The following is a 25,413-nucleotide window of genomic DNA, read 5'->3' on the forward strand; positions in this document are numbered from 1 at the left end:
CTTGACCTTCGGTATGCAAGGAATATAATGCATCATGCTCTCCCTTGAAAGTGGGGTTTCAGGAATCTGATTTTTAGTTCCATTCTGGAGGGGCTTCTGTCACTTAGGCTGTGGAGTGTGAAAATCCTGGCGGATGTGTTCTGGGCAAAGCAGAAAGCCTGAGAGTGCGCCCGATGAATTGATCATAAACCGGGAACAGAGAAACACGTGTTGGGAATGACACAGCCCAGGAAGCCTGCGCTGCAGGCTTTGGTTTTAACTACCTCCATTTCCCGCATGGCCCAAAGTCAGTAGGCCACTGTCTCACCACTGAGTCAGGTAAGAAAGAGTTAAAAGGCGGCCACATCAACAGGAAATAAAACATTTTTATTGAATATCCGTGTAATAGGTTAAGTCATTTTTAACAACAATCAGAAAACTACTGTGGAATTCACTACACGAAGTGAAACAAAATTTGAACCACCTCATCAAAAATGAAGGTAAAGTACAGCTAGAGTTGTTGGCTCGCGGGTCGCGAGCCGTATGGCAGAAGGGAACACCCCAACGTTTCTACAGGATACAGAGGAAACCCACACAGAGAAACACTCAAGCAGGCAGTAAATATACACAAAGGCAACTAGGATCTTTCTAGAGCGTCAGATTCTAATACTTGACACAGCTTTGTCAGAAAGGTACATGTGGCTTATCGGAGGATGAATCTTGGTCTTCAAACAGGTTCAGTCACTGTCTCATGAAAGATGGCCCGGTACCAACTAATTCTATGTGACAATATCCCATGTCTGGCAGTGTTGCGAGAGAATGCATTCGTCGTGTTTTAATGCAAGAAATGATGCGTGTTCGGTGGGCTTGAACCTGCTTGATTCTGAGTGTGTGTTTCAGCATGAGCAACTTGGAGCTGAACATGGTGAAATTACAGGCCAGTTTCTGGTCTTCAAGGAATTTTAAAAAGGTCAATCAACTCTCTCTCTCTTTGGTATGGTTTGGCCTTTTTAAATTGGAAGGACTTTCATTTGAACCTTCTGTTCAAACTGGTATTTAATCTCACCTAATGACTAGGGCATTTTCTATGATCTACCTTTTGAAGAAAGTCTGGACCATCCACAGAAGAGGGTGGTGTTACTGTCCCCTTGGCCTTCGTGTCTGACCCAGTCCTAAAGAGCTCGCTGTGACTGCTGAAAGGCCAAAGGACTGGCCTCTTCTTTGATTAGGAAAGAACAAGACAGGAGTTCTGGTTTTGTCAGGACGCAGCCAGCCTCGTGTTTGAAGCTTCCCGTCAGCCCTTTTGGAATTCTCTCTGCGGTTTTTAGAAACATGGCATGATCACCTAAAGTCTGAACGTACGCTAATGCTTAGCTTTCCTCCGTTTGGTTTTGACAGTTTTGAAGGTAAGTGTTCACTTCAGAGCATCACTACTCTCTGTGGCCTGGGAGTTAAAATGGGTCACAGAAGTGAGCAGGAGAAATGATTAGATGCTGCGTGAGATATAGTAGTGGCCGAGTGGCCGTCTACTATAGCGGGGAAAAATGTGGAATATTGCACAGTGCTTGACAAAATGCTGTGTGTTTCACCCCGTTCTTTGCACCTTTCTTGTCCTATGCATAGCTTTGCAGTTCTGAGTTGGTCCTTTGTAATGAGAACTGTTTATGCTACACACACCTTGGGCAGTGCAGTAGAAGGGAATGGCAGTATTGTTACAATATCGCTACGGAAGAGATTGAGTGCTATCCACTGAGGAAACTACGTCACGTGTCTAAGCACACACACGGCAGTCACAGTGTTACACAGAGCAGTCCTTTGAGACTCTTAAGGAATGACTAGTAGCTTCAATTATAGTGCCATTTACTACATAATAACATTGAAAACACGTAAAAACGCCTCCTAAATCAAGCATCTAGTGTACAGAAGAGGTTGCTTCAGTTTTCTAGAATTGTTCTTGGTTTGTTTCACCTTTTTTTAAAGGACAAATTAAAACTTATTTACGTAAAAAGAGCATATAAAAAGATACCACTAGCTGTCTGTCTTGGCTTCATCGAAGTGCATCCAGAGCTATGGCTAATTGTTTATTTTTTTCCTCTTTCGATGGAATCACAATACTGTCTGTTTACCACAAAGTACTTTTGTGTAGTAAGCACAGATAGCTGTGTTAAAAATATTCTGCATTCCTTCTAATCTGGCTTCGTGTAATAAAATATTTTGTTACAAAGTCTAATGTGCAAACCTTTTGGAATTATTAGAGGTGTGAAATCTGGAAGAGTATTCACCGGATGCCCGTTCGTAGAAAGGTGATAACGGAGAGCTACTTTTTTTCTTTTTAAATGGTCAGGCAATATTTCCAAAATGCCGACTTCTTCCCTCAGCTTCTTCCCACCCACCCCATCCCCACACGAATGCACACGTACACACACGCACACACAGAACACCATCATGTTGTTACTCTATGTGCAGTAATATGAAATCATTGACTCCTGTTCCCGTTGCTTCCTCGAATGTGAGAGGAAGCCCTGACTTGGGCTTTGCAGATCTGTACAGACAGGTGCTGCTCTGGTTGGTGGCTATGCTTCCTGGAGGTCAGGCTGAATGCTGCTCAGATCATGCTAATTTGCCTGTGAAGAAATTCTACAAAGTTGGATTCACCCACTGAGTATGTGGTGGAAGTGTATCTTGGTTGTCATATGACTCAGTAGAAAGCTCAGGTTTAAGTTGTCCTTTAAGATGTCAGCTTCACTGTACTAGTGCCTTATGAGTTGATATTTTTGCTGGAATGCAGACGATACTCTATTTACCATATAATATATTATCAGCTCTCCTATATCTCAGTCAATTTACATAGTTTAAAATAGAACATCTTATTAAAAACATCTAGATATACACAGATTAGGAAACGCTTACAACATACAAATACACAAACTAGAAATAAATCTTCAGCATACTGGTATATACAACGGTGTTGATACAATAAATAATTTCAGTCATGCTCTATCTACACATCATATTGCTTAAAAGAAGAGTAGGTCTGGAGGGCAGTGGTATGATGAAGGGCTTAGGGGCTCTCTACGTTTAAATTTGTGCAAATTAAAATGGGATTTGAAGTACCACTGAATTGTGTTAGGAATGCATGGCTGGAAAAAATGGAAGGACCTGTATTACTGAGGTATTTACAGATACTGGCTAAAGAGCGCTATGTGGGCAAATACAGAAAGGCTTCTTTCCTTTATTTCTTGACCGCCAGCATGGCGTCAACTTCCTCCTCTACCTGTAGGGTGTGCCACTGGGCGATGGGTCGCCTGGGGTTGGCCAGCATATCTGACCAATGTCGCAGCTCCGCCCCGGTGCTATTGTAGCCCACAAAGACTTTGCCGATGGCATCGTTCTTGCCAATCTTGTCATAGTCCAAAACAGTTACCACCACTTGCACTTTCTGAAAGAGGACACAAAATAAACTTTAGTCATCCGGCTCTGAGACAAAGCCCTGCTACCAAGCTTCCTGGAGATCCAAGCAATGGGAAATAAGAACCAGTCTCCAAACACCAGGGCAAGGCTGAAAATGACCTGAACAGGAGAAGTGAGTCCAATCCCTGTTGCCACTATTACATCATCACCACCATCAGCTTCAGCTTCAGCATCTTCAAAACACTCAATAAATGTTAATTCTGGCACACTTCTAAGTCTTTCGTGTGCACTACTCAGTTACAGTAGATCTTGTTAACACCGCCATTATACAGATAAGATGCCAAAGCTCAGAGGTTAAATCATCTGCCTGAAGTCACAGACGACATGAATGGTTTCAGATGCTAACTACTAACTCCTATGTATAAAACACTGCAGATACTAACTACTATATATAAAATAGGTAAACAACAAGTTTATACTGTAGAGCACAGGAACTATACTCAGTATCTTACAGTGACCTATAATGAATAAGCATATGAAAAGGAATATGTATTTGTATATGTGTGACAGAAACAGGCTGGACACCAGAAATTGACACAACATTGTGAACTGACTATACTTCAATTTAAAAAGAAAAGGAAATGAATGGTTTCAGTGGGGGAGGGTATAGATCAGTGGTAGAGCGCATGCTTAGCATGCACGAGGTCCTGGGTTCAATCTCCAGTACCTCCACTGAAAAAAAAACAAAAACCAAAACCTAATTACCTCCACCCTCTCAAAGAGGTTTTCAAAGCAACCATATATTGCAGTTCTGTTTCAGGTTGCATAAAACCAATACAGAATTTTAGCTAATCACATGATTATTGTGGGTACAGAATGTGACAATAGAGTGAAGGTCTGAAAAACAGTAACTTAAAAGATAATTTTTCTCATTCATAAAATTCTCTCAATAAATCTTAAGTTACTGTTGTGTATCCAGCATTGACATCAAACGGAAATAACCTTTTAGGCCACACAAGATTGCCTACAGTGATTCCATTAGGTTGTGAGAGTTTATTTCATGACTTACTTGTTGAACTGGTGAAAGCAAACCCATACCATTTTGACATGAAAGAATCCCTTTTTAAAAGTACATTTTAGTGGGGAGGGTCTGGCTCAGTTGTAGAGCACATGCTTAGCATAGGTTCAGTTCCCCAGTACCTCTATTAAGATAAAGAAATAAAACTTAATTACCTCCCCACTCTCAAAGAAAAAAAGTACATTTTATTACTTCCTAAGTAATGAATTTGCTTAGTCAAAATATGCAAATGGCTCCAATCTAGAAACTGAAGGAAAAGATAAAGGAATTGTTTGGTGGCCAGAGTCAAAAGAAGCAGAAAATGTAATGATGGAAGCCGGGACTGGATGAAGTTCTGCCCAGTAATGGCCCTTTAGTGGGCTTTGTACTCAAAGGACTGCATTATTGTACCGATGTGTTGAGGGATGGTGCCCAGACACAGGTTCAGATCAAAGAAAATGATCACGTCAGAAAGTGGAACTTAGAATGTAAAATGCAACACGTGGGCAGTAGGGAAACACATTTCCATTTTCCCTTGTGCAGCCCTGGCTTGATTTCATATCAAGGAAATTAACCTAGTCACTGGATGGCATTTGGAACCAAGAACAGAATCCCTTTGGTTCTGAGTACTTTTCCCAAGAGAATTCCTCTGGATGTAGTCATACTGCAGGGGGTGGAGGGCAGGGACACTAGGGACATCATGCATAAAGATAAGGACGGTTTTCAGAGGCTGGAGGGAATAGCTGGAGTGAGTTTTGATGATTTTGCCTAGGAATGTATTGACCAGTAGCACTCAAGACAAAATATCTCTATAAAGCTGTTGGGTTAATTTTTTCAGCTGCCTGTGTGGTTTATACATTTTAGGGGGAGAGGGTGGGGAGTGCAACATTTTCAAATGGTTTTGGGAATCAGTGGATTTTGCTTCTCTCATTAACATATTTCATAGGGATAGAGAGACAGGTAGAAAGACAGATCATCTTATAACCTCAGGACAAATGAAACCTAAACCCCTGCTACGGCACGTTAAATGCTCAATTATTTTCTCTAGGGAAATGCAACGACTAGGAAAGCAACCTCCCAGAAAGGGGAACGGTGACGGAAAAAAGAAGAGAACAAATTGGCTCAAGGAGCAGAGAGGAGGGAAGCAGTCAAAGGCATGCTCATTATTTCTATGCCTCATGGACTCGGTATCGGGCTGAGGGTCTCTCTGTCCCGACAAATGTTATCTGCTCAGAGAGGCTGCCCCAGAAACCCAGCGTTATGTCTTGTTTTTAATGGGCTTTTTTTGCAATATATTTGCATTTGCTTAAATTTATAGTTGAAAAGGGACATGCTTTTTTTTTTAAGGTACAGAACTGTAGCTCAAAGGAGAAAGTTTACAACAGAACGTTTCATCTCAATGTCCTGACTTACATTGTTTTGCAGAATTAAAAAACAAAATGCCAGGAGGCATTCGTTTCCATAAGAATGTGGTCTTAGACCTCAAAAAAAAAATTCATTGAACAAATATTGCAAAATAAATTGTTGGAAAAAATTAGATGTCTTAGGTTGCCAGTGGGTCCAAAGCAGTGAGCTCGCTGGTTCAGGCTGGGGAACAAGTGACTGGGGACAGGGAATCAGCATCTTCTGCAATGCTGTTAACTTACGTCACGGCCACTGAGCGTCAGTAAGGATGCACCATCTGCTGTCATGTGAAAAAGTATGTAAGAAAGGTTACCCCAGAACCATGAACTAACGTGAGGATGGTGGGCTTATTGGTGCCCTGTATTATACAGTGGATACTAGCCACATGCTGCTGTTTAAATTTAAATAAATAAAGTCCCTTGATTACACTAGTGGCTGAGATGCTCATTACCCACCTATGGCTGGTGGCTACCATGTTGGACAAGAGTGATGATAAAACATTTCCATCTTCACAGGGAGTTTAACTGTCTAGTGCTGATTTCTGTATTGCCTTAGTCTTATTGTTAGATCCATTTTCTAGTAAAGCGTTAATTTGAAAAAGAGACAGCATTCATGTTGTGAGTAATAATGGTGGGGACCATTTACTGAATGTTCCCATGTGCTCAGCACGGCTCCAGATGCGTTTGTATGCATAATCTCACTTTGACGTGGATTCTGTTATTATTCCTATTTTATATATGAGGCAGTTCTAAGCCTTAGTTTCCTTTTCTGTACATAAGATTTGGATAATAACGGTACCTCTTTTAAAAGGTGCTTGTGAGGATTAAATGAGTTTATGCAGGTAAAGTGCTTAACTTGAGCCTAGGCACAGAATAAATATACAATAAATACAGCTATTCTGTTAGATGTCTCATGGAATAAAGGTGTGGGTCACTCATAAGGTGCAGTGATTCGAGAATAGATTAAATGCACAAATATGCAAGTGAAGGCTGCTTGCTGACATTTGTCATTCTGGTCCTTTAGAAGGTTCCGTGCTGCCCTTCATTTCTCCTTCAAGGTACAGACAAAATTCTACATGACTGAAAAGCTAGGCTCACATCAATCATTTAAGAAAGTATAAAAACAGAGTTGCTTTAAGCAATTTGACTCTTTGATACCCATTAAAGTTAGCAAAAAATAGCCTATAATGATTAGATGTGAGCTGTGAATTCCAATAGCCTAACTAGGCATATGAGGTGAGAAAACCTAAATATATATAAAAATTTCCAAGTAATAGGATCGTACGCTACTGTTGTGACTACTTCGAACATGGTAACCACAAGGTCTTTTAAAAGAATACTTCCTGTCATAACAATGATCACCTCACAAATTCAGGTTCTGTCTTTACAAAAATACCCACCCATTCCAACTAGGAAACAGGAAGCTCAATTTAAACAATTTAAAACACAACGTGGCCTAACTTATCCACTGTCAATCATTTTTGAATAATGAAAGACTACAGAGGCTGCATATTTAACATCATCCAAAATGCTACTTTATCACCACTTTTTTTGCTGTAAAGATCCGTGAATGAGAATTACACATTGTGGCCGGGGAGTAAAGGGTGAAAACTCATTTTCCTCTTGGCCTTTTAACCTCCGTGGATGTACTTTTTGAATCAGTAAAGTTGTCCTGTGGATTTTCTTTTTCCTGCTTCACTTCTGCTGGTTTGGCTGATGAATCAGCACGTCCTGTGCTGCATATTTTGTCAAGTTGCTCTTGATGTAACTTGAGCATCAAATGTGCGGGGGAATAAGAATGGTAGTTCTAATGGAGGCATGTGCACGGATCATTTGTAAGGTCTGTGTGTTTAATCTATATGATCTGAAGAGATGAAATTGAACGGGAAGACAAAATACGTTTGACATTACCTGGATTTGCTCAAAGGGTACTTCAAAGCTGAATGACTCATTGTAGTAGGGGTTGAGTGTGTTCTTTTTAATTGTTGTCTTTTTCTTCTTCAGCCTCTTGCCATTCTGCATCAGATGAATCTTCACATAAGGATCTGAAAAACAGAAACAAAAACTTTATGCGGTCAGAGATACATATTTTAGATTATAATGTAGCTTATACAAAGACCCAGTATTCCCAATAGGAAAATAACTGCGTAGCATATATTTAGTATTTTTTAAAGTTTCAAGCATTTTTGGTTGAAAAATTTTAAGTAACCTATGGGCTATGTCTTCTTGCCATGATATGTCAATATTTACGGTCAGATTTAGGAGACGTGAGCTGTGGTGTGCTGCTAAACCAGCTCTTTGGAAAGAAAATGTCTTGACATGTAGCATTTGCTAACGTCCATGGTGTAAATATTCTCTGCATGGCCGATTTCAAGCCAGCAGTTTAACAACTGGCTACTAAATTCCTGAAAATTTAACAGTTGGCTCTTGTGAGCTGGCAAAGAACTGGCTGCAGTATACCACCGCGTGGGAATAAAACTCTAGACACACAGAGAGGACAAAGGGGCCATTTCATCCATTCATTTATTCATATGCTCAACCAATGTTAGGCCCTAGGGACAGAGCCAGGAACAAAACAGACCGTCCCTGTTCTCAGGATGGAAATTCTGACTTGTGGGGGACACAGACAGCACGCTTAGAAAGAAAAGAAATGCATATGAAATTGTATATTAAGAGTGTTCCGGAATAAAAGAGCAGATAGGGATATGATAGGTGCTCCCAGGGGTGATATGCTGGGTCTAAAGGAGGAATGGAAAACCTGTACTTAGATCACTCGAGTAAGGCTTCTCCCTGGGGTACCGTGTAATGTGAAATGTGAATATTGAAGGACGAGAAGAGGCTGTGTGTGTGTGTGTGTGTGAGAGAGAGAGAGAGAGAGAGAGAGAGAGAAACAGATCCAGGACCTGTGTCAGAACATCGTAGGTAGAGAAGAGCTTCCAGGGTTCAGGGAAAAGGGAATAAGCCAGTAGCACACACAGACGTAATGAGAAAAGAAGCAGAAAGATTCCCTTAGCAGTTTCCCCAAAGCCTCATTAGGTAAAGTAGTAAGTCAGTCGCTGGAGGGGTAAGACGATTCTCATTACTAACGGATGAATGACATACCTTCAGGTTGTTAAGAACCAGCGCTCAGGTTCTTGATAGTAAAATCTACTGTTTTTTTTTTAAACATTTTCCCATCTGATATGCCACGCATGCTCATTACAGAAAGAATATCAGAAAGCCATGACAAACAAAATGAAGAAAACAATTTAAATCATCTATGATTTTACTCCCTCAAATCACCCCTACCAAGCCTTCCAAAGTTTCTTTCCTCTCTTCCAGAACCTGTGGAGCTGGGAGAGACTTCATGGATCATCTAGCCTAAGGCTCACATACTATTTACAGGATACAACTGTAGGCCAGAAAATGTGGTTTTTCTCTCCCTCTGCCTGTCCCCTCTTAGAGCAACATGACTTCTGAAGGACAGAAATTTTGTCTGCCATACTCACTAGTTGAATTTACTAAACAGTACCTGGTACTGTTCAATTTTTGTTGAATGAGTAAGTGGAACTTATTTAGGGCCTCATAATCTGGGTCTCCTTACTTTCAGTCCTGGCGTCTTCCCATCGCCCCAAAGCCCGCATTACTTGGGTGAGTGTCATCTGGGGTCTGTTTCTGTTTTTAATGTTACATTAGGTCAAGGGGCTGGCAATGAAGATTTTCACTGAAATGAAGAATATCTTTAAAAGTCAGACCAGGAGATGAGAAACCAACTGTATCAACTAAATAGTTGGTTAGTAAAAAAACAAACAAACAAAAAAACACACTGTAAATAATTGCAAATGAAGGGGAAAATGGCACTTTTTTTTTTTTCCTCTGATAATCTATCTTGCTGTTCACAGGCAACGTTGACTCTTTTGGTTCAGAGCCCTTGTTTGCTTTTGAAGTTCCCTGGGTCCTCCTTCCCAGCCCCTTGAACTTTTGTAAAGATGGTCAAGTCTCTAGTTACTCCTTGGTACTGACAAAATACCCATAAATCAACGTTTATGCCTCCTTTGTTCATATGTTGAAATTTTATCAACCTAATTAAGGCCCACGTTTTTGCAAGAGAAGCACGATGACTATTTTATTCATTTAACACAGTAAATGACGAGAAAATTCCTTGTGCGCCTGCCATCTGAGTAAGCAAATTAAAAACCCAACCAGATAATTTCAGATTTCACTAGGAGCTCTGAGGGGATGGAATCAGTGCCTGGGGGAGAACGAGGTAATTTAGGAAGACTGATCGGCAACGTCCTCACCAAGGAGGCCAGGTATGAACTAAGAACCGAATGGCAGCAAGGAGCCAGACACTTGAAGATGGGGGGGCCTGATGTTTCAGCATTTAGCTCCAGGAGAAGTGAGCGCTCACCTCCACGTGGTCCTTCAGGTACTGCATCCCATCCCGCTGCCCTCCAGCCGATATACCCTGGTTACACTGGACCTGCCACCCTCTTCTGGTCAGGGAGTAAGAAGAGTGGTAACACATGTATTCCCCGATTTTCTTGTGGTTCCCTTCTTCTCTACCATGCACCGTGCTGTGCACAGGCTTGGCTGATGTGGTGACTTTGTCTATGGAAGGAATGGGAATGGGGAGGCTGGGTAAGGCGATCAAGTGGAACGCCAGAAGTTCTCTCTCTTCCAGCTGATTCTTGGTACCGCCTTCGCAGGCATTGTCCTGACGCTTGTTATGGACTAAATGTTTGTGTCCTCTCTGAATTTATATGTTAAAATCCTAACCCACAGTGTGATGGCATTAGGAGGTGGGGTCCTGGGGGAGTTGTTAGGTCATGAGGGTGGAGCCTTATACAGAGCCATGAGAGAGATGACCTTTTACTCTGCCACATGAGAGTATAATGAGGAGACACGTGTAAGCCAGGGAGAGCCTTCACCAAGAACCTGATCGTGCTGGTACCTTGATCTCTGAACCTCCAGCTTCCAGAACGGTGAAAAGAAATATTTGTTGTTTAAGCCGCCTAGTCTATGGCATTCTGTTATAGTAGTTCTATCTATCTATCTATCTATCTATCTATCTATCTATCTATCTATCAATTAATCACTCTATCAGTGAATCTGTCATTCATTCTGTCTATCATTCAATCATCTATCTTTCATTCTATCTAATCTATCACTCTATCAATTAATCTATCATTCTATCTATCATTCATTCTATCATCTGCCTATCTATCATTCATTCTATCTATCATTCATCTATCCATCCATCCATCTTCTGTTTATCTCCAGACCAAGACAGCACTCTTCCCACTGAACTCTCCCTTGGTTCCCTCTTTTCTCTCTCTTAGTATGAGCTGATCCTTCTTTATTTTCTTCTGTCCCTTCATTGGCCCCAAGACTCTCAAGGACTTTTTTTTTTTTCAGTTTGACCACATTTGATACTATTTTAACACACATTTAATAGGATTTTTCTCTACACTACTTTCCTCAGGCACCCAGCAGTATAACCTTATGCTGCCAATATTACTGCCACCTCAGTTAAACAGTTTCTGGCCATAGAGTCTGGCACTGGAATGCAGTGTTTTCCCCAACACTGGTGTCACTGGCACAGTTTCAACATGTAGAGATACATTCCCAAAAAAGGATATAGAATCACCTTGGAAGAAGACTTTGGAAGCAAGTGTAAAATTCAGGAAGTTGTTTTCCTTCAGTTACGGGGACACTGTGGGCAAACTTTGCAGAAACAGAAGTGCAGCCCACATGCTGTGCTGTAGGGTCCTAACCATCTCAGCTTTTCTTCTATCCTTGGGACAGAAACCTGCTGGGCTCATTACCTCTCCTGTTCTTGCGCCACGAGTCCTGCCTGATTTGGGGCCATCTTTGATTCCTTCTTCTCCATCTCCCATGAAGAGTTAGCCACCGCATCCTGCTAATTCACCTTCACCTTGTCTCTCTGGTTGGTTCCCTCTTTCTAACTGGTTGCCACATCTCAAGCTCAGAAATCCAATCTCTCTTATGACCATGGCCTCAGCTTCAAACTGGTCTTTCTAGAATTCTGAAAATGATACTCGATCACACTAGCTCTCTCATTAAAAGTCTTTCATGTCTTGCCAACATAAAAAAAAAAAAATCCAAACTCTACCAGGGCATTCACAGCCCCACCCCAACTTACTCATCTCATTTCCACAGAGCCTGTACCCAGCTCCTACTTAATACTCACTTCCCGCACAGAGAATTCAAAATGCCCTGTCTTTGAACTGCCTGCCCTGTAGCCTGAAATGCCCTTTCTTTCTTTTCCCCTTGTGAGTGTGGTCTAAAAGTCACCTCTCCCCTGCAGATTTCACTGGTGGTTTTCTCAGTCAGAACCTTCAGACAAACCTTTCTCTGCCCTGTAGCCTTTTCCTTTGTGCTACTGCAACGCCTACATCTCTTTCTTTTCTGGTATTGGAGGACTTCTGGGCTAATCTAACAACATCAAAACAATACTCCTGTGAGAAAATGTGTTTTGAATTCAGAACTGCTGGCTTCAGGATGAACCTCGGGAAGACGATCTACTTGTGACGGGGTTGGGGTGGGGCTCCTTCCACTACTGTTCCTGACTCCGCTCCAGTACCCGGGACCACTGTCACCCTCTTCTTCCCTTAGGCACTTCTAATGTCAAATTATGCTAACTTCACAGAAACATAATTGCAAGACAGCTGGCTGTAAGCAATGCTCCTTTTGTGTGAGATATAAAAGAGCCACTAAAGGCTTTTCGTATTTACAATGAGAACTAGAAACCAGCAGTTCAAAGCTGAATAATGCAAGATGCCTGTGGTTTTTATCTTGACAATTTTGCATAATTACACTGTCTTCTTTCTGAACTGCCACAGTGACCGGAAGCCCTTGTAACCATGGCCTTTCCATTTCAACCGGAGACTTCTTTTGGTAAGAAATAGCCTCACTTCAGCTGTCTTGCTCAGTCCCTTCTGAGCCAGTACCCAGCTTCTGAGTAACTTCAAGTATCATTCACTTCATCTCCACCCCCCCCAACCCCATGGATAATGTCTACTACATCTCAGCTTACCGTGCTGGATGAGGAAAGTAGTACTTGTATCAAGTAGGGCTCTGAATTTCAGATGACTGAAAGCCCGCTTCAACATGGTGGCTCATTGACTTACATGATGGAAAAGTCCAGAGGTAGAGCTGTGTGGCATAGACTGTCAACTGTCCCCTAAAATCCTTCCCCCTTCTTTTTAGCAATAGAACCCCTAGAAGTTTTACTTGGGCACCAGTTCGTCCAGCTAGAAATACTTCTCCCAGACTCACTATGGCCAAATAACCACCTCTGCCTATTGGCAGGGAATGGAAGTGACGTGTGTAAACTCCACAGTGTGTCCTTAAAACAATGGTTCTCAACGGGGAGCTGTTTCATCCGCCAGACATTTTGCGATGTCTGGAGACAATTTTTGATTGTCATACTTGGAGTGGGGTTGGAGGGTAATATGGGCATTGAGTGGGTAAAGGCCAGGGATTCTGCTAAACATCCTACAATGCACAGGACAGCTCTTAACAATAAAGCCTCATCAAGCCTGAAATATCAACAGAGCTAAAACAGATAAACCCTGCCTTAAAACCAGCTTCACGCCTTCCCTTTTTCCTTTCTTGCTACTGAAACAGGGATGTGATGGGAGGGCAATGAACCAGCTTTTACTTTGTAACATGAAGACAGTACTCTGGGGGTGCTGGACAGCAAGATGGGAAGATCCTGGGTCCCTAAATGACCTCACAGCCCCAAATTGCCTACCAATCTTGTCCACTCACCCACCTAGGGACGTGCGGGAGATAAAGAATTTCAAACAGAAAAATTCTATCTTTTGGAGCCACTGTATTTCGGAGTCTCTGTTCCAGCAGTTACGTCTGCTCTCTCTCTCTAATTCAGATTCACCAGAACCAGCAGGGTCCCGGGTTTGCCTGTGTCTCTAGTCTGTTTTCTGTAGAGTCCTCTGTAGATTTCACATGGTGGCCTCCCTGAGATATCCTAGGCTTTTCCCTTAAGGATGTAAATGACTGCACCAGCCTCATGTCTCCTAGCATCACACTATACCATCCAAGGGAAAGACAGTCTCCATCAGAATTCCCAGGAAAAGTCCCAGGTTCACGCTGCTCTGGACAAACCTCGATGACATGTGGTCCCTACAGTGATCGCTGTGGTAAAGAGGATGTAGCGAGCTAGACTGGCTTAGTCCTCAGTCATGTATCCATCCCCAAACCGATCAGGAGGGCCGGGAATCCTACCTTTGGAGTTGGGAGTTGGCGCAACTCTACTCTAAGCACAAAGCTGAGAATAGAAGACTATGGTGGCCCCTCAAACAGGAATTAGGAGGCTCTGACCAAGAAGGCTGGGAAGAGAAGTTGGGAGACAAACAACCAATGTGTGTAGAGTTTCTCAGCCTAGGGTCTCTAGGATTCCATCTCTGTCTAAACTTGAAAGTGTGTGTAGATGTCTCTTCAGACAGACATTCCTTCCTACTTGAGATCAAATTCCTAGGAATGAGCCCTCAAGTGCTTGTATCAAGTGGTCCAGCAGTAGCAGAGACCGCTGAGTGAAAACACGGCAGATTTAGGGTTTAGAGTTTCCTTGCCACCGGCAGCTTCTTCTTGTGCATCTATGGACTATCTCATCATTAAGCCAAACATTTAACAGTACACAGATAATTAAATACTAACAGGGTTCACAGAGCAGACAATTTCCATTGCCATCACTGGCAGTTACAGCACATTTACTTGAGGGGGGTCTTTATAAATAATTTACAAGTACTGTGAGAAGACTACACTGAAGAACTTAGTATCTTTATAGTTTAAAATGCTCCCTGTAATGTTATAGCAAGGATGTAGCATTAAAAATATATTCTGGGAAAATCTTCTATGGGAGCCCACAATTTAAAAATGAATTTATATTAGTTAAGTGCAGTGTTTGCCGGAAGAAAACAACACTGCATAAGTGACTTGCCACAGAGAAAAGCAACCTCATTTTAATCAGTCAGATCAGAAATTAGCAAAAGCTGACTTCGTTTGTTAATGGTGGCGGACTGCTTTGAGGAGACAAAAACATAAATGCAAAATTCTATTGTTAGGAATTAAATGGAAAGCATTTTTGGTCGTGGGGAGGAAGCCACTGAATTCCAACAATCATTTTTGTTGCTGCCAAATGGACTGAATACGACTGCCAGCCCCTTGACTGAAAATGTGGGAACTCTCGTCCAAAACCTGGGGAACAGGAATCCAGCAAAGGAAGACTTCACACATGTGGCACATTTATCCACTGACCTTTGCAGAGGAAGGAGTACACTGCATTTGCAAAATCTGAATCTTCTCTGTTCTGTATTTAAGGTGGAATCCTTCATCTATAATTCAACCCTCTTTTCCCTGAACTTTGGAAAGGTCAAACACGTAAGACTAGGAACGGTAGTAATTATGTCTGATTCTTTCTGGATGACTACAAAGAGTTTGGTGGCATGACCACGTCTAAACTGTTTGTATGAGCTGATTAGAAAAAAACAGTCAAAGGATTCAGCAAAGCAAACCAAATTGCAAACGGCAGATTTCACTTGACTTGTATTTTTTCCTGGACAATTGTGCTTAGACTCTTGTTTATGCCAGATGAAAGGTCACTAGTAAGATATCTCTTTCTTTTTTCTTCTCCTTTAAAAAAAAACAGCAATTATTAGACATTTCTACTTGATGAGATGATGCTGGTAGCACTGTTACTTGATAACATCATTGCTGGGATTTAAAAGTAACACAACAGATGGATGCTACTCCTTACCGACATGGAGACGGTTTCTGGACAATCCAGCCTGAGTTCAAAACAAAGACAATGTGAGAACAGAGGAGCTCTTACACATAATATGACTGGACAGGGTGAGTGCTCTGTAGCGGGGTTACTGCAGGCTCGCCCAGTTCACAGATTGGTTCAGGCAGAATCGACGTCACTCTCATTGACTCCCTATTCTTTGTATGTACTTGCTTTAAAATATCTCCGTGTCTTTTAAACATTCTTCTATCTAAGCCTTAGAAAATTTATGGATGGAGATTGTCTTAGGATAATTGAGAGAGAGATTTGGAAATGTTTCCATATGAAGTGGAGGAATCTCTCTCCATGTCCTCATTTTGAATTGTTTCTAGAACTTGTCTGTCTCCTTGAGAGCAGGGGAATGGCCCCTGCGTTTTCTTGGATGGAAGTATCTCACTGCTTTTTTCTCTGCTTGAAAAAAGGAAACGCATTCATGTTCTCAGGAGGGTTCCTTTCTCCTTGCTGTCCCCTCTCTGGGCCTTTACGTGACATTGTTGAATCTGTGGACCTAGAAGAGGATGAACAATGAAGCCTCATTTTCTTCTAGAAAAAGACATAATGGTTTTAAGACTCCTAATATTGTTGATAACTCATACTTGCCCACTCTGGTTGGAGATTTTACAGTATGAATAATGCACGTAGCATTTTAGAAAGACACAAAGCGTTGAACACCCTCGTTGGCTTGTTGTTAGTTTCTTTATTTGAATGTTGATTTCCTTTATCCTTCCCGAGAGAGAGTTCATTCTGGTTCATTGATGGCCAAATATGGTTCTATTTTACAAAGCTGTGAAACTCTGTTTGAAATCAGCCGGTGCCCTGCACATCAAGAAGATAGGTAGCTTGGTAGGAGAGACCAGCTTCTACCTTGGTAATCTGGTTCTCTTACAATATTGTAAGGGGCAAATAAAAATAAACTATGGCTTCACTATTATACTTCATATAAGAAAATGATAAGGAGTAATATCATTCTGGGGTGATTTTACTGCTTTTTATGACGCAAATTTGTGATTAAAGTCAATCACCACACATCCGCACTGCAGAGCTCAGTAAAAGCTCCCAATAATGTTATTGTATACGTGGATGTCTTTGGAATTGACATCACCTAAGATACTTCATCCCTCAATCTGGGAGAAATGAACGTTTGGGGTGCTAGTCAAATTCTTTATACAGAAAATTTGGTTTCTATGGATTGGTTTAATTCTTTGCAAGATTCTGGAGGGATTCACAAACTAAATGGCCCTGGAGGAGGCGTGGAGGTATAAATGTTAGGGCCGGTCTTAGTTCCCCCACATTTTCCACGTTCTTGAATCACAGATATTCTTTAAGCTGACATCTCTTACTTTCATGACTTTTGGTCAAATATACCACGTAGGTGGTAATTCTACTTTTCTTGCTATTATTCCTTAGCTCTATGGAACAGAATCCGTTCATTCATTCATTCACCTGCTCAGTCCCTCATTTACTGAGTGTCTATTATGTGCCAGGTATTCATCTTTCAGCCAGTGTCCTGTTCAATCTCATATCCCCAGGCTTGACACAGAGTCTGGCACATGGTAGGAATCCAGTAAATATTTCCCAAATGACTGAATCCATCAGTGAAGTATAAATATCTACTGAGCAACTCTTAGGGAAGAGATTGAGGGGATACAGAAAACTCTAGAATCCAGTTTGTTCTGCAAAGAGCTCACATTTGGCCGGGAAGAGAAGACCCAAATTCCTGAAAAGTTAAGTTTAAGTCAACTCACATCTTTTTGTAGTAGGAAAGATAGCTTAAGACAGTGGCTGTTGTTTTGCTGAATGACGTGTACAAAAAAGACTGTAGGGGAATTCAGAGCAGGTGGACACCCTTCCCTCGGTTGGAAATGCTGAGTTTGAATTCAAGGCTCTGCACTTAAGGGATCCAAAGAAATGTCACAGAGAGAGAACTAACCTTTTGTCAATTCTAAAAATCTTCAGCTCTTATGTCTTCTTTCCCCTCCACCTCCACATACCGATGTACAATTTCACAAAACACGAATACAACGCTATTTGGACAGTGTTAAACTTATATAGAGAGGGAAGAGGTCACTAGACAGATTCTCTTTCTTTGAACCTGTGTTTTCCTTTGGCCTTTTCCAGTCTTCCTGAGCATAATGGAATTTCATGGTTACCCTAACATGATTTCATAAATAGGCAATTTATACATCTTAAGATGGTTTAAACGAAATGGAATTTTCTGTGATGTGCAGAATTTTATGAACCATAGAATCAGACCTTCCTGCAACACTTGCAGGGCCCAGGTTAAAGCTACAAATGCAAGTTCATATATCGTATGTCCAAACTGTTAAAAGTTATAAACTAAAACACAAAGTGTTAAAATAGGTATTTTCTATTCTCATATCCCGACAAGTGAACATTTATCATAACCAGGAAATCCAGCTTTCAATGGAGAATTTTCAGACTTCTTGGGGTTCAGCAATGGAAAGGGTCCCCTATTTCTCCTCACGAAACTCCAACATGCACTGTTAAGAGGTTTCACACACACATACGGGGAGCCCCAGCCTGTGTGTCCAGGCTTCACTCGCTGGTCCCCCGAGGCTGCTGCTTAGCCATCCCTCAGCCGTCTTACAGCTGAGGGACCTGAGACTAAGTGATGGCTCTATGGTCAGACAGTTACTATTAGTGATCATACCAATCCTGTGCCTTTGAACATTCATCTTAGCTCAATATTCATCAGCTTTATCCATTTTAGACTACAGACATTGTACAGTGTCTGAGGAAGGATGGAGAAAACATGATATAACTCCTTATATGGTTTTCAGTCCAGTAATTATACTGTAACTGAAGTGTTCACATGTCTTAACTAGACTAACAGACCCTGAATGATCTTGCTCCTGCCTGCCTCTCCAGTTTCATCTCTCAGGATGCTCCCCATGCTGCCTCCGGCCCAGGACACTTCCCTTTCAGCATCTTGAAAGATTTCCTCCCCCTTTGGGGGTGCATGCCATGAAATGCCCCCTCTTCATGTCGCCAGCCTGTATGTCTTTAGTTAAGCTTAGCTCTAATACCACCTCTTCATGGAAACTCTTTGACTCTCCATTTTACAGCATCTTCTCCTTTTACAATCTTCATAAAGGATGGTCATAATCTACTAAAAGGATGACAAATGGGAGTCAGTGAAAACAGCCGATGTACCCACCAACCCTCTCCCCGAGCTCCTCATCAGAAGTACTCTGACAGGTGCTGCTGTGGACTGATTAGAACCCGACAAAATTTAGCAGCTGAAATAACTGTAGTGAGTTAATCTCTTGATTTGCGTTGGATCACTAGCGGTCAAGGACATGAGTTTTCTTAGAGCAGAGGCAATAACGCCATGAACTCCTTTTGGAGAAAAGCTCTTCCGTATCATTCTTCTGAAGATTATGCCCTATTTGTAAAGCAGGTTTATCTAGCCAAAGGCTGTGAAATACGGTTTTTTTTTCCTCTTGAATAACTGCCTGTGGTAAGGATGAGGTTAGAACATTCTGTTCTCATTCTTCTCAATTTAGCATCAGGGTGGGAAGGGGAGCGAGTGTTAAATGCTAAGAACTGTCAACCCTCGGAGTGAAGATTAGACACAGGGCAAATATTCTAAAGCCGGCTCATGGTTTGCCTTGAAAGTCCATCCAAGAGAAAGCAGAGAAAATTAATTTAGTGGAATTGTTGGGCAGAGTCAGAGGTCTGATTGTGAATCTTGTTGGAAATATTCTGAATGATTAAGATGCAAGTCTACTTTCAAAAGGGTTAATTCTCACCAAGCTGAACGTGCGTGTACTTCCAGTAACTCACAGTTTGTTGCTTAATCTGAAGACCATTTTAAAGGGACAGTTAAATACCTTTATTGAATAAATGAATAAGAGGGCAGACATTATGTTCTAAGACCATTTATGGGCTCTGAATTAGATGGAAAACCTCTCTGTGTTTTTAATGGCTCTTCTAGGGAATGTCATAAAGGAGTCAAAGGCCGTATGCCAATAAGCAACATCCACGCTTTTTAGATAAAACCATTCCTAGCAACTCTGTTAGATGAAGAAAAGTCAACACTTTACATGAGCAATTTGAATCTGTAGTGCTGGACTTTCAGAGTTAAAATTTAGCTAAGAAATTGTTCATTAAAATATCAATGTGTTTCCCTCTCAAAAATACTGAAAGAGAAAGAGTTATATTTGGGCAAATGAAGGACAATCTTCTTACACTGGCATTTTCAACGAGGCAGTCAGAACAGTCCAGAGAATGTAATGAGGTAACGAATATGAAACTGATATTTGCCCTCAGTTCACAGCCATGCGATTTCAGGCATACGGACAGGCCTATGGTACAGAAATGAAAAACTGGCCCTGAATGAGTTCACTGGCCTTGACTTAAGGTCTTCTGTGCAAACAGACTCACTGCATATGGCTTAAAAAAGGGAGAGTCCGACAGACTCTTTCTTCCCAGAGGCCACCGTGAACACGACTGGATGAAAACTGAGTTGGAAGGAAAGCGGTTTTGGAAGTTCTTGGAGGGCAAATTATCTGATGAGTCAGGTTTATTGAACATTTATTATATGCCCAATGCTTTGCTAGATGATCTGCGAAGATGGTAGAAAATAAGGACACGTGCTATGACCTCGGAGGAAGTCACAGCGAGTGAGAGTTTTCACCTGAGAACATAATAAATATTAAAATGACATAAAACGCGGCCTTGTTGGATTAGAAGGAGGCAGTCATGCCTGTTGGTCCTATTTGGGCCTGTGTTGTTTTTTCTTGCTGCTGCTTTTTTTTGTTTATGATAAAAGTATCACCTTAGATTTGAGAATTTTTATTTTAAAATCATATATATATATTTTTTTTTAATTGGGCAATTGGGAAACATTTGATCAGATTCTTTTTTTTAGTCATTTTAATTTTTTTGTATCTTTTTTAAATTGAAGTATAGACAGTTTACAATGTTGTGTCAATTTCTGGCATACAGCACAATGTTTTTCCTGCTTCTTTGATCATAATAAAGGCTTCATATTTATCACTGGAATTTTTTAAGGTCCATATTAAAGTAGTACCAAAAGTTGTGCCCTCCCATTAATGGACAGGGCAGTGATTAATGGAAAACATTTAAATATAAAAACCTAAACAGCCAGATCTGCATATAATCACAAACACCAGTTTCACAGAAAAACGGGACACCCTATAGAGGTTAGACTTTGTGGCATAACTCTGAGAAGATCAAAATAGTAGCTATCAAGTTTATTTAGGAACCATTAGTGGCCAGTCAATTGGTTTGTAAAAATCAATCCTCACCCATCACCTGTCAACCATACTGCAGCTTCCCTAGAAAATCCTCAAAAGACACAGGCTGAGCAAGAAAAAGAAACCAGGCAAACGAAAGCTATGTGAACGCTGCTGAGAAATCAATACAACGTGGCCATGCATTTCAAACTGCAGGAGGAGGGAAGGCATCCGTATGCTCACGTCTGCTATGTTTGTACTGCCTTCCTTACTCTGGGAGTGCTGCAGGACCACTGCGCTTCCACAGACACCTCTGCATAGCCTAACTGTGAACAAATCTACACCGAACACACACACACACACACACACACACACACACCACACCACATCTATGGCATTTGTTCATAAAGGCACTTTCAGGCAAAGCACCTCATTCATGTGTGAGGCTCTCTCTATGGTTATTTGTTTTCCGGCAACGCAGAAATTCCTCTAAATAGGTCATCATCATACTGATTATCATCTCCAAGGTAACCAGCTTGCAAGGCAACTGGCTAAGGATTACATTTCTGGGTGGGGGAAATTACACCAGAGGCACAGCAGTGACACAAGAAGATGCAATCCAGCTAGTGCCCTTCAAATTCCCTTATAAGTGCAGCATCTATCTAATATTCTCTGTAATCTGAATTAAGGATGAGTTCTTCAGGAGACATTTCTAGGTAATGCTCAGTCTCTTACTGTACACAATAAAAAGCATTTGGTTGTTTGGTTATTTCTTTTACTGCTTAGGTTCAGCAAATAGGTCTAGGGGCTTGGGGTTTCTCATGCTAACACGGAGCTCAGATCTTGGTGGAAGTCTAGAGATAGATATTTATTCTCACTTCCTGCCTCTGCCTGCCACTGTCTGTATAGGTGTTTGTCATACTTAGAAGAGCGACTGGATTTGGATGGGATTGTGCAAGAAAAGTCTTGAGCATAAGGTATCATAAATTGAACTCTTCTGACAAATGTGATCCCTAGATATGAAGGAATCCATTTTTCAGCGTCCAGGGTTAAGACTAGCCAACGTCTTAGAAGTACTGTCAAGTTTAAGTCCTTGAAATGGTTTTTAGCCAAGAGGAGCTGACACACAACCCAACCAAACTGCTTCAGCTTAATGTTTTTTTTTTTTTAATCTGAGTCTTAAAGTAGTCAGATAATTATTAGTTCATGGCAGTCTTCATTTCTGCAGACCACAGGCAGGATATTTAATTCGAGTTAAAAGAACAAGTTGAGGCCTCCAGCTGAAGGCGACAGAGTGAAAACAGATCATAGAATCTTGCCTTCTTCCTTTCACAACTATAAAAGTGCGTGCCAGCCACAAGGAGCACTAGCTCCCTCCTCCCCAACAATAAACCAGCTACCAAATTAAGGCAAGGACTGCCACTTAATAGTATGGGCACCAAAACAAAACGTGCAAACATACACACACGTGTGCAAAATGCTGGCCAAGAAAAGAGGAGATTCTGGAGTAACACACTGCAACTCCTAACCCTCACCTCCCTCCCAGCCCCTGTGAAGATTTACTGGAGAATCTGATTAATCTTAAGCCTTTGTTATTGTCCTCAAATCTAGAGAAAATTAAACGGAATGACTATCCTTTTTTCCCCCTCTTTTGACTGAGGGGTAGCAGAGGGGCTACCAGGCAGAAGTGGACGGCTCCTTCCGGATACCACATTCTATCAGTAAAGATACCACAACGAATATAAACTCATGAGAAAGGGATTTTTTTGTCTCCTTTGTTCCCATTGCCTAGATTAGTATAGTGACTAGCAGAGAACAGGTACTCAATAGAGATTTGTCAAATGATTGCAGACAAAAATTTGAGAGGGTTCCCCTTCAGGGTGGATGTGAGTCCTGATTGTAGGGGGAAGTTAGAACTAAGTTCAAAATGCCTGTCAAATCCCAGAGGGGAGAGCAGAATCCAGGACTTCTAATTCACACAGATGTCACATAGTCTCCTCAGAGCCCCTCTGCCCTTCAGTCTACAGGAAAGTGGATGGAATTCAATGCCAAGTTCTCAAACCGTAGTTCGGGGAGGGGGAAAACAAGTTAGAGTCAATGGAAATGGAGTCAAGGAGAAGTCATGTGCACTGGACCAGAGCAAAGAGAAGGGCTGCATGGAACAAGACGGGGGGAACAGAACAGTGACAAATATTGAAGCGTGCCAAGGCAACGCTCCCAAACAAACAAAACCAATCAACCCTTCAAAGAAAGAAGCATAGCACACACAGGAATGATAAAACCCCCACCCTTAAAGAGCGTAATCCAAAGCACAAACCGAAATGCCTCACAAGTGCTCTGTACAGTGAATCAAGTTAATGAGAACATGCACTCAGAAAAATATGAGCTAAAAGATGAGCTGACAGAACAACAGGAAGGTTATAGAATTAAAGAGGTGGAGGAGAAGAATAACATTATAGAACACTAAGTAAAGGTGGCCTAGCAGGGAACAAAATAAATATGGCTGCCAACAAAGTGACTGCCCTAGAAGAGAGGCTTGTGAACGTAAGAGGCGCAACGGGATTAGAAGATAAGAGACGAGTTCCAAAGCACTTGAGCAAAATCGAGGATCCCAAAGAGAAATGGAACAGGAAAAGTATCTGCAAATATCATACAGGAAAAGCATTCGTGAATATCCTACGAGGAAGTGTCACTAAAGACAAAGAATAGCCACACTTAGAGATGGAAGGAGTTTACCATGTCCTAGGAAGTACTGATGAAGGAACTCTCGACACTGCACAACCACAGACACGTCTCTGAAGGAACAACTGAAATTCAAGAATACAGACATTCCTCGGGCATCGAAGCGGAAAAAAACAAGTCAGAGACAAGGAAGCAGATGCTCAGCTGCCCTCAGGTATCTCCACCACATTCAACACAAAAGCAACGTGCACACCAACCAACAGGTCAAGGCAGATGTTCTATTATGAAAGAATTTCGGTCAAGGCTAACGTATAATCGGGTCTTGTGAGTTTCTGGTTTCAGTGATTCGGGATGATGGCGTAGCCACCCTTAGAATATCTCTCCTAGCAGTTTCCAAAGTGTGTCCTCTGAACTCTGATTCTGTCAGGTGTTCCATGAAAAAGGGGGTTGTGTTCAAGCCGCTTAGAAACACAGAATCTCTGTGAGTCTTACCTTACAGATTTATGGTACACAGCAGCGTATAAAGGTCTCTAAGTCATTTTTGCACTGGAGAAACCTGGTTTTCTTTAAAAAAAAATTCTTAAAATGTGACAATGAGTGTGTATATGTCCATGAATGACTGAAAAATTGTGCTGAACACTGGAATTTGACACAACATTGTAAAATGATTATAAATCAATAAAAAATGTTAAAAAATTCTTTAACCCAGCATTTTTATTGAACGAAATTTTACTCCCTACAACACCTATTAACGCCTTTCTGAAAGCATATTCGACAGATTGCATCTGGAGAATGTTTAATCTATGATAAATGAAGGGGGAAAAGATTTAATAACCCCAGTAGCAGTAGTCAATCCAAAAGCAAGTCATATTTATTTGTCTACTTTCCCCCTCAAGGACAGTAATACAATTTTATTATTCATTCATTTGTTCCTTCGTTCATTCATTCATTTTAAAGTAGTGGAATTTTAAGATCCAGTTCCAGGAAGGAAAAAGTCTTTGCAGCAGAGTGGTGACAGTAGGACAACCTGGAAAGTACTGACTCTGCTAAAGCTGCCATTTCCAATCTTTAAACACAGCTTAGTTTCACATCTGCTTTGTTGAAAGGAATGCACCTTTAAAGGCTTCATTCCCACTATGGAATGCTGGGCGTGGCAAGACTTCAGCTCAGTACAAATTAGAGAAATTCGAGGAGGGGTATTGAAACTGAACAATTTTTCTTCCTTAGGGAACCAGGAACAATGTAACTAAGAAGGCAAAGGAATAAATATCTCCTATTGCAGAAGAAAAACAAAGCCACAACTGCATTGCATTACTTTTCCCTACTTCTCAGTATTTTTCCAATTTACTTAAGCAGTTCCTGACAGTGTGCAAAGCCTTCTAATTAGGTTACATACCACTGCTTCAGGATGGTGGAAGCTTTTGCTGTCTACTCACATCCTCTCTTATGTAAAGTCTTTTAACTCAGGACTGACTGGTCTCTCCCTCCCATCCTGTCAGCAGACAGATATGTGCCGGGAATGTGGAGTTACAAGTGGGAGGAAGCTTTCAGCTTTCAGATAGTGTCATATTTGTCTGTTCTTGTAAAATATTGCCAGGGAGCTGATGGCGGTGAGGTGGTGGGTTGAGGAGTGACTGGCTTAGAGAAGGCCACAGGATTTCTAGGAGCGAAGGAAGGGATTTAGGAACTGGAATGCAGCAGAAACCATGATATGCTGCCCCCTGCAGGATTTTTAGGGAAAAACACACCAGTTGAAATTGACTAAATACAAGTTAGCAATATCAATGTTGACGAGGATGTGAACAGCAGAAATGCTCATATTCTTGTGGTTGGGGCGTTATGAAGTAACGC

At 41.5% G+C, this 25,413-nt stretch overlaps 1 protein-coding gene across 5 annotated transcripts in view; it reads right to left on the bottom strand.

Moving 5' to 3' along the window:
• Positions 1-345: 345 nt before the first annotated feature.
• Positions 346-25,413, bottom strand: part of SYT1 (synaptotagmin 1) — an 898,755-nt gene continuing 873,687 nt past the window's right edge. For all 5 annotated transcript variants that reach the window (XM_072973351.1, XM_072973353.1, XM_072973352.1 and 2 more), the window contains 2 exons: positions 7,762-7,895; positions 346-3,418 (listed from right to left, as the gene is read on the bottom strand). In XM_072973351.1, coding sequence (XP_072829452.1) covers positions 3,212-3,418; positions 7,762-7,895 — 341 coding nt within the window. In that variant the 3' untranslated portion in view covers positions 346-3,211. The remainder of the gene's footprint in view (positions 3,419-7,761; positions 7,896-25,413) is intronic.

The sequence above is a fragment of the Vicugna pacos genome, chromosome 12, assembly GCF_048564905.1.
Source record: "Vicugna pacos chromosome 12, VicPac4, whole genome shotgun sequence".
NCBI lineage: Eukaryota > Metazoa > Chordata > Mammalia > Artiodactyla > Camelidae > Vicugna > Vicugna pacos.